The sequence below is a fragment of the Trypanosoma melophagium genome (assembly GCF_022059095.1).
Source record: "Trypanosoma melophagium isolate St. Kilda chromosome Unknown ctg16segment0, whole genome shotgun sequence".
In the NCBI taxonomy this organism is placed as follows: Eukaryota; Euglenozoa; class Kinetoplastea; order Trypanosomatida; family Trypanosomatidae; genus Trypanosoma; species Trypanosoma melophagium.
The window spans coordinates 157,543-171,518 of NW_027125144.1; the positions used below are offsets into that span (position 1 = coordinate 157,543).

General features: G+C 50.4%; 2 protein-coding genes across 2 annotated transcripts; both read right to left on the reverse strand.

Annotated features, from left to right (window-relative positions):
* Positions 1-8,210: 8,210 nt before the first annotated feature.
* Positions 8,211-9,349, reverse strand: LSM04_007646 (uncharacterized protein; the record flags this gene model as incomplete). Its single annotated transcript, XM_067337503.1, has 2 exons — positions 8,211-8,716; positions 9,139-9,349. 2 exons carry the CDS (start codon positions 9,347-9,349, stop codon positions 8,211-8,213), a joined length of 717 nt encoding a protein of 238 aa, XP_067193592.1.
* Positions 9,350-10,139: 790 nt separating this feature from the next.
* LSM04_009625 (uncharacterized protein) lies at positions 10,140-10,382 on the reverse strand (the record flags this gene model as incomplete). The annotated part of the gene is made up of 1 exon (XM_067337504.1): positions 10,140-10,382. The coding sequence occupies one exon, from the start codon at positions 10,380-10,382 to the stop codon at positions 10,140-10,142; it is 243 nt and encodes an 80-aa protein (XP_067193626.1).
* Positions 10,383-13,976: the final 3,594 nt, after the last annotated feature.

Consider the following 13,976-nt stretch of genomic DNA (forward strand, 5'->3'; position numbering starts at 1 on the left):
GAAACTACCTTTGGGAGAGAAAAAATATATATATGAAAAGGGAAAAAAATACCAGTCACGTTTCTTTTTTTTTCGAAACAATCAATTCATCCAAAGACGTCCTTGATATATAAGCATATATTTCGGCCGGAACCAGTACATGCTTTCGTATCTTGTTTTTCTTCCCCCTAATCCAAGAAAGGAGGAGTTAATAGAGGAAGATAATTTTTTTTATCAAGATATCCGATATCCCAATTCGTATGATACATATTTAACCCCATAAAAGAATAAGGGAAATAAACCAGAGAACAAAATATCATATTTGAGATTATTGTAAAACTACGAAGAAGTGGTTTTTAAAAGGTGATGCAACCGCCAGAATTCCCCACGAGTTGGGGGAATGGGGATGAGAGCGAAGGCAAAAAAAAAAAATAGTAACTCACTCACCAATTTAAAATGGTACCTCTGGACAGGAAAAAAAACAGATAATAGGAAAAGTGAAGCAAAATAGATTCCCTCCCCCCCCCCCCCCAAAAAAAAAAAAAAAAAAAAAAAACTTCATTTATTTAGATTCATCTAGTTGTATATTGTTTTCATTGGCTCCGCGTAACTTCAAAAATCAAATTAAGAAAGAAGTCCCAACCACAAAAACACAACGTTCCCAATTAAACATACAAAGTGTAAAAACAAGAACTGTGACAGAACAAAACTAGAGACGTTAAATTCAATTGACAAGAACCCAGAGAAGGGGCATACAAAGGCCACAACTTTCTTTCTTCAAGGGGTCGAAAACCCACAAACGGCCCCCACACCGACAGGCAAGGAAAAAAAGACACGACAAGAGAAACCCCACCGCAACACCCCCGAAACGTCAAACCACGCATAAGAAAAAGAAAAAAAATGGGGAAGAGCGCACAAACAACCAAAGGAACACGGATGCCAGATGCAAACGCCCAACGAAGAGGGAGCAAAATCTCCGGGATCTCGACCAAATCCCCGGGAATGGGTGGTGAAAATTTTAAAACCAAAATACTCTTGCCCAAGCCTCCCCCCGCCGAAAGGAATCAACCTTGACGTTTTTTTTTTTTTTTTTGGCCACCGCCTCCTTCAAGATAAAAAAAAAAACACGATGAACCATGACGAGCCCCAAGGACCCCGCCCCCCACGAGAACGCCCGCCAAGTACCAAAAAGGGGCTTCGAAAACCCAATTTAGTTAGCAATTGGCTTCTTCGTCTGGCCTGTGCTGTGGGCGTCCTTTCGCTTTGGACGCATTCCCAGGATCCGAAGCGCACCCGCTTCCTGTTGCAAAAGGGCGGGGGTTTGGCCCGGCCAATCTGGAAAAAAAAAAAAAAAAAAAAAAAAAGGCAAGAACGCAGCCCAAACGGCACCCCAAATATTATATTTAACAGGAATTTCAAATCCGCATTAAAACTATGAACTGTTCTCTCCTTGGGATCTTTTTATTACCAAGCGGTTTTTTTTCTTGGGGCCTTATATTCCACAAATTGTCCCGCCCCATGCCCCCAGGACGCCCCCATTTTGGGGCTCTGATTTTGCTCGTTTTGCCCCCTCAATCGTTAAGGTCCTTAATAGATTTGCTGCATTCCGAATTTACTTGGCAAGTACGGGTGTAATAGTTTCTTTTTTACCATATTCTGTGGGATGCTTTCTTGGGATTTTTCTGCCACACTATTTTATTTCCCTTATTTCAGGCCCCACCAGTAATCCATGTGCTTCTTTTTAGAATTTGAATTCACCCAACTCCCAGCCGAGACGAATTCCAGACATTTGTCTTTCCATCTACTGAATTTGTGCATTTGCCCTCCTTTGGCCTCGGATACTCTTACCGTCTAATGGCCCCATTCTGCGCCGAGCTCTGTTGACAGCGGTGCAACGTCAATTCTTCTTCTTGGGCCGCGCGTTCAGCTGCCTAGGCAAAGCAAACTTCTTCAAAGTCACAGAAAAAAAACTCAGAGTTTCGCCACATGCCCAAAGCGGATATTTTAGAAAAACAATCAAGCTTTGCGCAGGAAGGTGTGAACGCAAGACCCTTCGGCGATTGCCCAAAGGTGCAAATACTATATCCGGTATTCCTTCGGGAAAAATTCGACACCCACTACTTGCGGGATAATTGCCGTTTTCACGCGCTCTTGATGACTAGCGGACCCCACCCCATTGGTGCAGATGCTGAAACGCATGCGTTGGCCTGGGATCGCGCGATCCTACCTGATACACGTGGCGATGTTCTAGCGCAATGGTGCCTAGATAACGATTGCGTCATACAGAACACTGGAGAAAGCACCCGCCACACTACACGTCACGGTCCGTCCGCGCCGGACGTGACACTATCCCGAGAGTGTCGCATAGAGTCTTGGACAGCCAAGTTCTCTCCGGATAGTGACCATTATATCACCCTCTTCGAAGTAGTAGATGATGATGATGAGCCACTGCGGTTCCCTCGCCCCCGTGCCCCACTCTATGCATGGAAGAAGGCGAAATGGTCTCGTTTTAGACAAATGTCAAATGCCCATTGCCGAAAACTACCAACACCGAAGATGAGCGTTCACAAACGAGAAAGTTTACTCGCCTCCGCGATCCGCATCGCAACGGCTGCAGCGGTCCCCCGCGGAGGACGAGACACTGCCCCTTTTGGCCTCCAGAACTCGGTGAGATTGAGTCGGAGATCCACCAATGCAAAGCCTCTGTCTATAGAGACAGGTTGGCAGCACGCCGCAGAGAGATGCTGAGACAAGCCTCCCATAAAAGATGGAAAGCCCTCTGCGGCAAGATGGCCGTAGCAGACGGCTGCCGTTGGAACATTGCAAAGAGGATTTACGCCCCACGCCCAACGAGCACCCCGGCGATAAAGATTAACAACGCGGTGCTCAAGGAAAATCAGAAGGCCAAGCACTTTATCCGTCTTTACTCCACACGAGCCAGACGGCACCCACACTCCCACCCTCCGCCACCCATCCCAGTTGTTGGCGAGGAATTTGCACCCATTACAGAAGCGGAACTGGAACGGGCCCAGCGCCTTCTCCCGAAAGGAACGGCGGCTGGTCCGGATGGGATTTACAGCGAGGCTCTCCAACATTTGGGACCCAGAGCGAAAGCAGAAACCCCATAACTTTTCAATGGGAGTCTCCGCACTGGTATTGCCCCAGCTGCTTGGAAAGTAAGTGTTATCGCGCCCCTCCCTAAACCAGGGAAGAAGGCGACAGACCTAGACTCGTCTAGACTAGTCACACTGACTAGCCGTAGTCCAAACTAATGGAAAGGATTATAGCAGCCTGTATTCGGGATGTTATTGAATCCAAGCTGACCCCACAACAATCCGGGTTCAGGCCTGGCCACTCCACACTGGACCAATTGCTACACCTGCGCGCGGCCCTCAGAGACCTTCATATGACTCGCGCACAGGTGCCGTATTCGTCGATTACGCCAAGGCCTTCGATACTGTAGATCACGACCACATTGTTGGCGCGATGCGAGAGATGGAGCTCCCACCGCACATCATCCGATGGCCAGCCTCATTTTTCAAAGGACGTCGTGCTAAAGTACGAGTCCAAGGAAGATCCTCACCGCTAATGCTATTTCCACCGCGGCGTACCGCAAGGAACGGTTCTAGGCCCGCTTATGTTTATTATGGTAATGAACACTCTAAGCAAACGATTATCTCAAGTTCCCCTGCTGTACCACGGCTTTTTTGCTGATGATCTCACGCTAGCAGCACGACATGAGAACAGAGACGCCATCAACAGTGTGCTACAAAGCGGAATAAATGTGGTTGATGAATGGTCCAAGAGCCACTCCATGGAAGTAAACGCAGACAAAACGAAATACACCCTCTTTGGATCGTTGGACCCAAACCCCCTCTCCCTTGAACTACGCGGCACCCCTGTCGGTCTAGAGAAAGCTCCAAAACTTCTCGGAATTACATTCCAACACCATCGCGGAGCGTCCTCCCATTTAATACGGACGAGGCAACGCATGAATTTTCGTTTGTTGCAGCTCGCTGCAATCTCGTCCGCCGCATGGGGCCCAAAACGGGACGTTTTGCGCACTTTTTATCTAGCCCTAGTTCAAGCCCAGGCACTATATGGATTTGAGGTCTGTTACTGGGATGCTTCACCCACACGCCGCCAACAATTAGCAGCAGGCCAAAACAAAGCTGTCGAACCATAGCAGGAATCCCATTTGGATGCCACTCCGACGACGCACTACGAGAAGCCCGTCTTCTACCACTAGAAACGACAGCCATGATACGGAGCCTCAAACACTTCTTACTATGCCAGACAAGGGGTGGATCCCTGAAAGAAAGCGCTGATCAGGTTTCCCACTTGAACCGCCCAGTCCGAACCTTCTATGCGCGCCTAATGAAGAAATACCCAACGCTCCGTATAGAGCCACGCGAGTTGCCGCTATTAACACCGACACTGTGTTTTGGTAAGCGCGCTCGCTTCTTCACGTCACTGGATAACGTCTCCGCTGACGACTCTGAAGAAAGCAAAAAGGAAGCATCTGAGCGTTGGATAGCCCGACATTTCCGCCGCATGGGAGAAACACCACCACCCCGTACACATTATGAAATTTGGACTGATGGCTCGGTATCCCTGGGTGTTAAATCTGGGGCAGCGGCGATGATTTACAAGGATGGTGAACTGCTTAGCACCACGCAAAGAGGAGCTGGCCCCCTAGCCTGCAGCTACGCGGCCGAAACCATAGCACTATATGAAGGATTGCGGAAACTACTCACGATACTACCGGCAGAAAACCCAACACCCTGCAGAGTTTCCGTATTCTCAGATTCGCCGTCTCTACTGAAAGCGCTCCGGAATGGTCCCCTAACTGTTGCGGATCCTGTGCTCCGTAAACTATGGAACCTGATCCTCCAAGTGCAACGTCGCAAAGCCCGCATTCGACTGCAATTTATTTTCGGCCATTGCGGAGTAGAGAAGAACGAAAAATGCGACGCTGAGGCCAAAAAAGCCGCGGGGCGTGCCCGGGGGGATGATGCCTGGATTCCCGACGTTGTTGCCTACGCCAAACGCATGCCCAAGGGGGAAGCAACACCTCGCCCTTCCCATAGGTGGCAAATCGCAGGAAACTGGAACCCCACCAAAGACAACCCCGAACTAACACGAGAAGAAGAAACAGCACTTGCAATATTCCGCAAAGGACTCTCGCATCGATATGGGTGGTTGCTGAGAAAAATCCAACCCCATACCCCCCTGGTTGTCGACGGTGCAACCCCCAAGAGGCAAACGACTCAGCCCCACCGAAGCCGCAAGCAGCGCAGAGACACCACCCCATGAGCAAAGCATCCGAGCCAGCAGCACGCACAGAGTGCGGAGCACAATACTCATGCAGGAACACCGCAGCGCCTCACATGGTTAACAGGCATGGTTTTAAGAAGGCCGATGCGCTTTGGAAACTCAAGTTTCCCCATGCGCCACCTCCGCCGGACATACCGCCTGAGCCACCGCCGCCCAGACCCCCATCTCCGGTAAATACGTTACCTCGCCAATCAGCAAATGCAGAGAAAAAACATCCCTTTGCATGCAATTTATCTCGCCGAACCTTCCCCCAGAAAAACGGACCAACCCGCCACCTCAGGCGCATGCACAACGCAGAATGCCCTCCCGCTAAAAGAAAGCGCCCAAGAGCAGATGAACCAATAACAGAGGGATCAGCATTTCCATGTGACAAATGTGAAATGGTAGCGCGCTCTAAAACAGGCCTCAAAGCCCACATTAGAGCACGCCATCCTGAGGACCCCAGCAAAGACGCACCCGGCACGCAGTTAATCCCACAGCCAGCATCGCTGCGCTTTGAATTTTGTCTAAGGGATTTCGGTAACATAGGAGCTCTATCTTGCCACAAAAAATTTAAACGCCCACCTGGAACTCCGAGATTGCCGATTACGATAAAGGTAACGTTTCCCAGAAATAAAAAACGTCAGCGAGACTCGTCGCCACCGGAACGTGAGGACCGCGGCAAGGTTCAGTGCGGTGTGTGTAAGAAGTTCTACGCCAACATGCCTTCACTCGCCATTCACTGCAGAAATGTTCACCATGGCGAAGGCATGCCTGCCAAAGGGGCAACCAAATCCTCCCGAAGCAAGGGTGAGAACATAAGAGACCTTGCGACCCTGATTTGCCCCACATGCAACAGACAATGCATGAGCAAATCAGGCCTCACACAACACCGCATGTCCCAACACGGGTATCAGCAGATTCGCGCGCATACTAGCCGACGCACCGGCTGCGAAGAAACATCTCTGCATCTCTTGAGTTGCCCCGCCCTTCGCCTATTGCGAATGCAGCATGCTATAACAGATATCCCTCTCCAGAAACTGTGCTTTTCTAAACAGTTAGTCCAGTTCCTTCTGGCAGTGGAGCGGAACTGTGCGATACCACAGACTTCGCGGTCCAGAACCCCTACGCCCCCTCCTCCACCCTGTAAGGCCTCCACACCCCTCTAAGGCCAGCGACGAGCTCGATTATGGAATCCCTGGCAGGATTAGTTGAAAGGGGTGCTTTTCGCGATCCCCAACAAGCAACAAAAAACAGAGGAGATCATTGGGGCCCAATCATTAACTAAAAAACCAAAAATAACAAAAACTAATAGCAAAAGGAGGCTGTCAGACGGGCTCTGGGAAAGGATGGTGGGGGTAGGGTATTTCTCGCAGAGCGTTTGCCGCACATAGATTGGCTATAACGATAAACTAAAACCAAACTCAAATAACAAAATAAATATTACAAGAGCTTGGGGACCCCAAAAACGAAGGGATTTCTCCAAAGCACCGCCATTCATACACAGCAACCTTGGCGCTCTAAGGTGAGAAGCTGATAGCCGTACCGTTGGGGTAAAACCCATAAAGACACGAGGGATAAAAAAAAAACGCAATCATTTGGTGACGAGATGCTACCTTATCGCGTACCGAGGTTAAGCACCTGAATTTATTCAGGGAAACCAAAAGCACTCAACAAATTTTGAAGGAGGCGTTCTCTTTTAACAGCCACAATTTATTTTACTTCCCTTTTTCTTTTAAGGAGGTGCCTCCTAAAAACCAAGGTCAAAAGTTTTTATTTCTGATACATGTGCCCTTCGGAATGCTATTCCTTGGTGGAGTTTGGCCATCGGGAGGTGGCGCCAAAGCCCATCCCCTCGTATTTTTCGGGGGAAGCCATGAACCAGCATTCTTCCCTTCTGGGGAGTTTCCCGGTTCGTAAGCTGAAAACGTCTTGCAGTGCCGGGGCCAGCCGCGTCATGCTGGGCCAAAAGTTTTATCCGAGAAGGTCTTTGGGACACACACCAGCGAGCCACCAGCAGCGGTTTCTATTATATATTTCACCTTTGTGCGAATGCTGCTGGGGAGAGGCACGGACCCTAGAGATATGTTAACGGCTATGCCCCTCCCGAGTTGGGAATTGGATTTAGCCGCTGGGGCGGCTCAAAGAGGGGCAATAAAAACTGAGGCCCCACCACCCACGAGATTCTCGGGGATCCCTTTGCCACGCGCGCATCGGAAAGCAGCGGTGAAAGAAAATAAACACACAAAAAATCCGCACAAACGGCCCCTCGTGGCAGCACCATTTTGGCAAAAATCGCGAGGCGAAGAAGCGAAGCAAACACACATTTGGCGACCAACCCGCGCCGACGCCAGGCTGGACACCGCGTTCGGGGGGCCGGCCGAAAAAGGCCCCTTGCGCTTTGCCTGGGGCAGGGCGTAGCGTTGGTGTTTTTTATTTTTTTATTGTTTGTTTTTTGCTTTTTTGAAGGGGGAGGAGTTCGGAGAAAGCGGCCCCGCGAAGCGACTGGCCGGGGCGCCGCCCTTCGCCAGAGGAACGGGCCCCATTCTCCCCCCCCCCCCCCCGAAAAAAGCACCCCGCCAACCGGGCGAATCCCCTGGCGGTTTGCGGCGCCTCGCGATTCCCCCATGGGTTGTGAAGACCCTTTTTTCCCCACGTTGTGCGTGGTCGCCCGCGCCTTGCCGCCGATGTGCGTGCCGGTTTTGGGGCGGGGCGGCAGTTGCGCCACCCCGGCAAAAGAAACAATACAGAAAAAGGGACCCCCTCACACACACACACGCGCGTCTTGTGCGGAAGCAGGCTTTCCTGTTTTTTTTTTTGACCCAAGACAGCTGGAGGGATGGTGCTTCAAAAAGCCCCGCATTGCCTTTTTAATAAACGAAACCATCTTCTTTTCCTGCGGTTGAAATTTACGCCTAAGAACCCAAATTGCTTTCTGTATTTCCTTGCCGTTCTCTCGGCGTGACCCTGCGCTGCTGCATATTCTGCGTAATCCGTTTGCCCCGTTTATCCAAATTTTCCGCGACCCACCAGCGCGGAGGATATTGCTGCTCCCAACGCCTTTCCCCAAATACGGAAATGGCACCGGAAGCTGGCAAGCAAAGCCGCCCACACAGACACCATGCGCGAGCAAAAAACGGACCCGACAGCACCCTTTGAGAAGCGGCGGGGTGGGCGTTTGCTCTGCCCCCGTTTGCCCCCAGGCGCCGGGGCCGGTTCCCGCCGCAACGCGTAACGCCGAGGCCCCGTTGCAACCACCGCCGGCGCCTACCACTGCTCGCTGCGAGGCCTTTTTCTAAAAATTCGTTCCCCGCCGCAGCGTGCCCCACACGGTGCCCCGAGGGGTTTTTGCCAGGGGGCAAACCGGGCCACCGGAAAAAAGAAATATCGGCCCCCGGATTCCCTCTAAAATGAAAGGCGTCTGTCCTTCCCTCCGCCCTCCGGCGGGCAAACGCCACCAAGAGAAAGCATTGGCAAACAACACGTATGTCAACAAAATCCGCCTTCGTTTTTTTACGAGCCCACACCTTTGGAAAGCTATCTAGGTTGCCTTCTTTTTTCCAACCCAACAAACAAAAGCAACTAAACGCGAAGGCGGGATAGGGCAGGGAATCAGCGCTGCGGTGCCAACTCTTTGATCCGCAATTTTGTGCAAAGCTGCACTGTTCCCAAATTTGAATGGGTGGAAATTGCCCCTCCCTTCCAGGAACAAAACGCACCCATGACAGAGCCAAACTACTGGTCGTATTGAGTAGGGTACGGTCTTGCTCGCATTCGAAAAAAATGATAAGATTTACAGCAGAAAAGTGTCATTATGCGGTAGGAAAAGTGCATTGCATTGACTCGTTAAATATTGGAACGCCCTTGCCTTAACGTATCTCCAGATCTCTTGGATCGTTCGTGGTCTCCCGAATGTCCGGGTCCCCGCCCGTGAGAAACCATCATGTTCATCAATGAGCATTTTACTTTCTAACAGAAGGCAATTTGTTGACTTCAGAGTAGTTTTCTTATTTCCTTTCTCCGCGGGCGTTGGCGGCATTGTAGGAAACCTCATTTGCGGATATGGCGCAGTGGTTGTTATTCTCTTTTGGGTATTTTGCTTAAGGCTTGCCGCCGCCTATCCCCAGATATTTCCGTTAAAGTCAGTAAATTCTCCTATCAGGCAACCAGCGCATATAAGAAAACGGGTGCCGTAGCCTTTCGTACTGTGCATTTGCATTTGGCACTGGCCAATAATTTGCACCACCCAGTTATGCTTAGGCACGTTTGCTTTCACGATACGATGCTGATTCCGATTTATTTGTTCATGCCCCCGTCCCAAATCCCATCAAGAACCTTAAGCATGGGCGTCTCAAAACGGTAAAAAAGTGTGAGAAACCCTAGGAACATCGACATGTGAAAAGAAAACCTTATGCAGTCGTGCGTGGAAACGAAATTTTCCGCGCGGACCCATCCAGATAGGCTATGGGATCCCCCGGCGTCGAGTGTGAAAAGGCCATTTTTATAGCAAACTGTTTCTTTTACCATTGCTGCATTAAAATAGAAGGAAAGCGCTGTGGGAAGACTGCTGTGGAGAAAATCTGAGAACACTCTTGTTTTTGTCCTCCATTTCATCTCCGAAAGCGGCGAATTTCTTGGTTTTACTCTTACTTCAACGAATTTGATTCCAACGGAAACTCTCAAAACCCAAACCTTACGATAGTAAGTGGGCCAAAAGGAAGGCGGGAGGACCAAAATGGGACAAACACCCAACGACTCTTAACAAACCCCATGGTAAAGAGATTTTTTTTCTTCGTTGGGTCAACGAATCGCTTTTGCCCGCGCCCCATTTCGCAGAAGAAGGGTTAAAGAATGAAGGCGGCGCCGGGCCTTCTAGCCAAGACCGGGTTGGCGAATGGAATTGCCCACTTAGAGTCTAGATTGAAGGTTGCGAATTCTTCGGCCCAATTTGCGATGCCGCCAAACAGGAACGCCGGCGCGCAATTGAACAAGCGCATCTGAAGAAACGGAGCTTTGGCAATAGGTGAAGGGGTCGGCCAAGAGGCACGCGTATGGCAGCGCAATGTCGCAATTGATTCGCGTGGCATTTCATTCTGCTGCGCTATGCGTCGGGGCTTACTTTCAAGTTGCAAACACAAAAGAAGGGATACTATTCAGAGAAAGATAAGGCAACCCAATGCCAGCCAAGACACTCCCTTAAGGATTTGCCGTGGTCAACTATATTTTTTTTCGTCTTCGCACCTTTACGGGGGTTACGCCGACGGCGCCGCCATCAACAATGGTTTATAAATATGTTTTTTTATTTTATATTGTATATATATATATATATATATATATATATATATATTTCTTTTTTGTTTGGTTTTTTACAACACTGCTACGCGTTAAGGGCGCAAAGGGCAAAGGGATCCCCAAGAATCTCGTGGGTGGTGGGGCCTCAGTTTTTATTGCCCCTCTTTGAGCCGCCCCAGCGGCTAAATCCAATTCCCAACTCGGGAGGGGCATAGCCGTTAACATATCTCTAGGGTCCGTGCCTCTCCCCAGCAGCATTCGCACAAAGGTGAAATATATAATAGAAACCGCTGCTGGTGGCTCGCCGGCGCGTGTCCCAAAGACCTTCTCGGATAAAACTTTTGGCCCAGCATGACGCGGCTGGCCCCGGCACTGCAAGACGTTTTCAGCTTACGAACCGGGAAACTCCCCAGAAGGGAAGAATGCTGGTTCATGGCTTCCCCCGAAAAATACGAGGGGATGGGCTTTGGCGCCACCTCCCGATGGCCAAACTCCACCAAGGAATAGCATTCCGAAGGGCACATGTATCAGAAATAAAAACTTTTGACCTTGGTTTTTAGGAGGCACCTCCTTAAAAGAAAAAGGGAAGTAAAATAAATTGTGGCTGTTAAAAGAGAACGCCTCCTTCAAAATTTGTTGAGTGCTTTTGGTTTCCCTGAATAAATTCAGGTGCTTAACCTCGGTACGCGATAAGGTAGCATCTCGTCACCAAATGATTGCGTTTTTTTTTTATCCCTCGTGTCTTTATGGGTTTTACCCCAACGGTACGGCTATCAGCTTCTCACCTTAGAGCGCCAAGGTTGCTGTGTATGAATGGCGGTGCTTTGGAGAAATCCCTTCGTTTTTGGGGGTCCCCAAGCTCTTGTAATATTTATTTTGTTATTTGAGTTTGGTTTTAGTTTATCGTTATAGCCAATCTATGTGCGGCAAACGCTCTGCGAGAAATACCCTACCCCCACCATCCTTTCCCAGAGCCCGTCTGACAGCCTCCTTTTGCTATTAGTTTTTGTTATTTTTGGTTTTTTAGTTAATGATTGGGCCCCAATGATCTCCTCTGTTTTTTGTTGCTTGTTGGGGATCGCGAAAAGCACCCCTTTCAACTAATCCTGCCAGGGATTCCATAATCGAGCTCGTCGCTGGCCTTAGAGGGGTGTGGAGGCCTTACAGGGTGGAGGAGGGGGGCGTAGGGGTTCTGGACCGCGAAGTCTGTGGTATCGCACAGTTCCGCTCCACTGCCAGAAGGAACTGGACTAACTGTTTAGAAAAGCACAGTTTCTGGAGAGGGATATCTGTTATAGCATGCTGCATTCGCAATAGGCGAAGGGCGGGGCAACTCAAGAGATGCAGAGATGTTTCTTCGCAGCCGGTGCGTCGGCTAGTATGCGCGCGAATCTGCTGATACCCGTGTTGGGACATGCGGTGTTGTGTGAGGCCTGATTTGCTCATGCATTGTCTGTTGCATGTGGGGCAAATCAGGGTCGCAAGGTCTCTTATGTTCTCGCCCTTGCATCGGGAGGATTTGGTTGCCCCTTTGGCAGGCATGCCTTCGCCATGGTGAACATTTCTGCAGCGAATGGCGAGTGAAGGCATGTTGGCGTAGAACTTCTTACACACACCGCACTGAACCTTGCCGCGGTCCTCACGTTCCGGTGGCGACGAGTCTCGCTGACGTTTTTTATTTCTGGGAAACGTTACCTTTATCGTAATCGGCAATCTCGGAGTTCCAGGTGGGCGTTTAAATTTTTTGTGGCAAGATAGAGCTCCTATGTTACCGAAATCCCTTAGACAAAATTCAAAGCGCAGCGATGCTGGCTGTGGGATTAACTGCGTGCCGGGTGCGTCTTTGCTGGGGTCCTCAGGATGGCGTGCTCTAATGTGGGCTTTGAGGCCTGTTTTAGAGCGCGCTACCATTTCACATTTGTCACATGGAAATGCTGATCCCTCTGTTATTGGTTCATCTGCTCTTGGGCGCTTTCTTTTAGCGGGAGGGCATTCTGCGTTGTGCATGCGCCTGAGGTGGCGGGTTGGTCCGTTTTTCTGGGGGAAGGTTCGGCGAGATAAATTGCATGCAAAGGGATGTTTTTTCTCTGCATTTGCTGATTGGCGAGGTAACGTATTTACCGGAGATGGGGGGTCTGGGCGGCGGTGGCTCAGGCGGTATGTCCGGCGGAGGTGGCGCATGGGGAAACTTGAGTTTCCAAAGCGCATCGGCCTTCTTAAAACCATGCCTGTTAACCATGTGAGGCGCTGCGGTGTTCCTGCATGAGTATTGTGCTCCGCACTCTGTGCGTGCTGCTGGCTCGGATGCTTTGCTCATGGGGTGGTGTCTCTGCGTTGCTTGCGGCTTCGGTGGGGCTGAGTCGTTTGCCTCTTGGGGGTTGCACCGTCGACAACCAGGGGGTATGGGGTTGGATTTTTCTCAGCAACCACCCATATCGATGCGAGAGTCCTTTGCGGAATATTGCAAGTGCTGTTTCTTCTTCTCGTGTTAGTTCGGGGTTGTCTTTGGTGGGGTTCCAGTTTCCTGCGATTTGCCACCTATGGGAAGGGCGAGGTGTTGCTTCCCCCTTGGGCATGCGTTTGGCGTAGGCAACAACGTCGGGAATCCAGGCATCATCCCCCCGGGCACGCCCCGCGGCTTTTTTGGCCTCAGCGTCGCATTTTTCGTTCTTCTCTACTCCGCAATGGCCGAAAATAAATTGCAGTCGAATACGGGCTTTGCGACGTTGCACTTGGAGGATCAGGTTCCATAGTTTACGGAGCACAGGATCCGCAACAGTTAGGGGACCATTCCGGAGCGCTTTCAGTAGAGACGGCGAATCTGAGAATACGGAAACTCTGCAGGGTGTTGGGTTTTCTGCCGGTAGTATCGTGAGTAGTTTCCGCAATCCTTCATATAGTGCTATGGTTTCGGCCGCGTAGCTGCAGGCTAGGGGCCAGCTCCTCTTTGCGTGGTGCTAAGCAGTTCACCATCCTTGTAAATCATCGCCGCTGCCCCAGATTTAACACCCAGGGATACCGAGCCATCAGTCCAAATTTCATAATGTGTACGGGGTGGTGGTGTTTCTCCCCATGCGGCGGAAATGTCGGGCTATCCAACGCTCAGATGCTTCCTTTTGCTTTCTTCAGAGTCGTCAGCGGAGACGTTATCCAGTGACGTGAAGAAGCGAGCGCGCTTACCAAAACACAGTGTCGGTGTTAATAGCGGCAACTCGCGTGGCTCTATACGGAGCGTTGGGTATTTCTTCATTAGGCGCGCATAGAAGGTTCGGACTGGGCGGTTCAAGTGGGAAACCTGATCAGCGCTTTCTTTCAGGGATCCACCCTTGTCTGGCATAGCAAGAAGTGTTTGAGGCTCCGTATCATGGCTGTCGTTTCTAGTGGTAGAA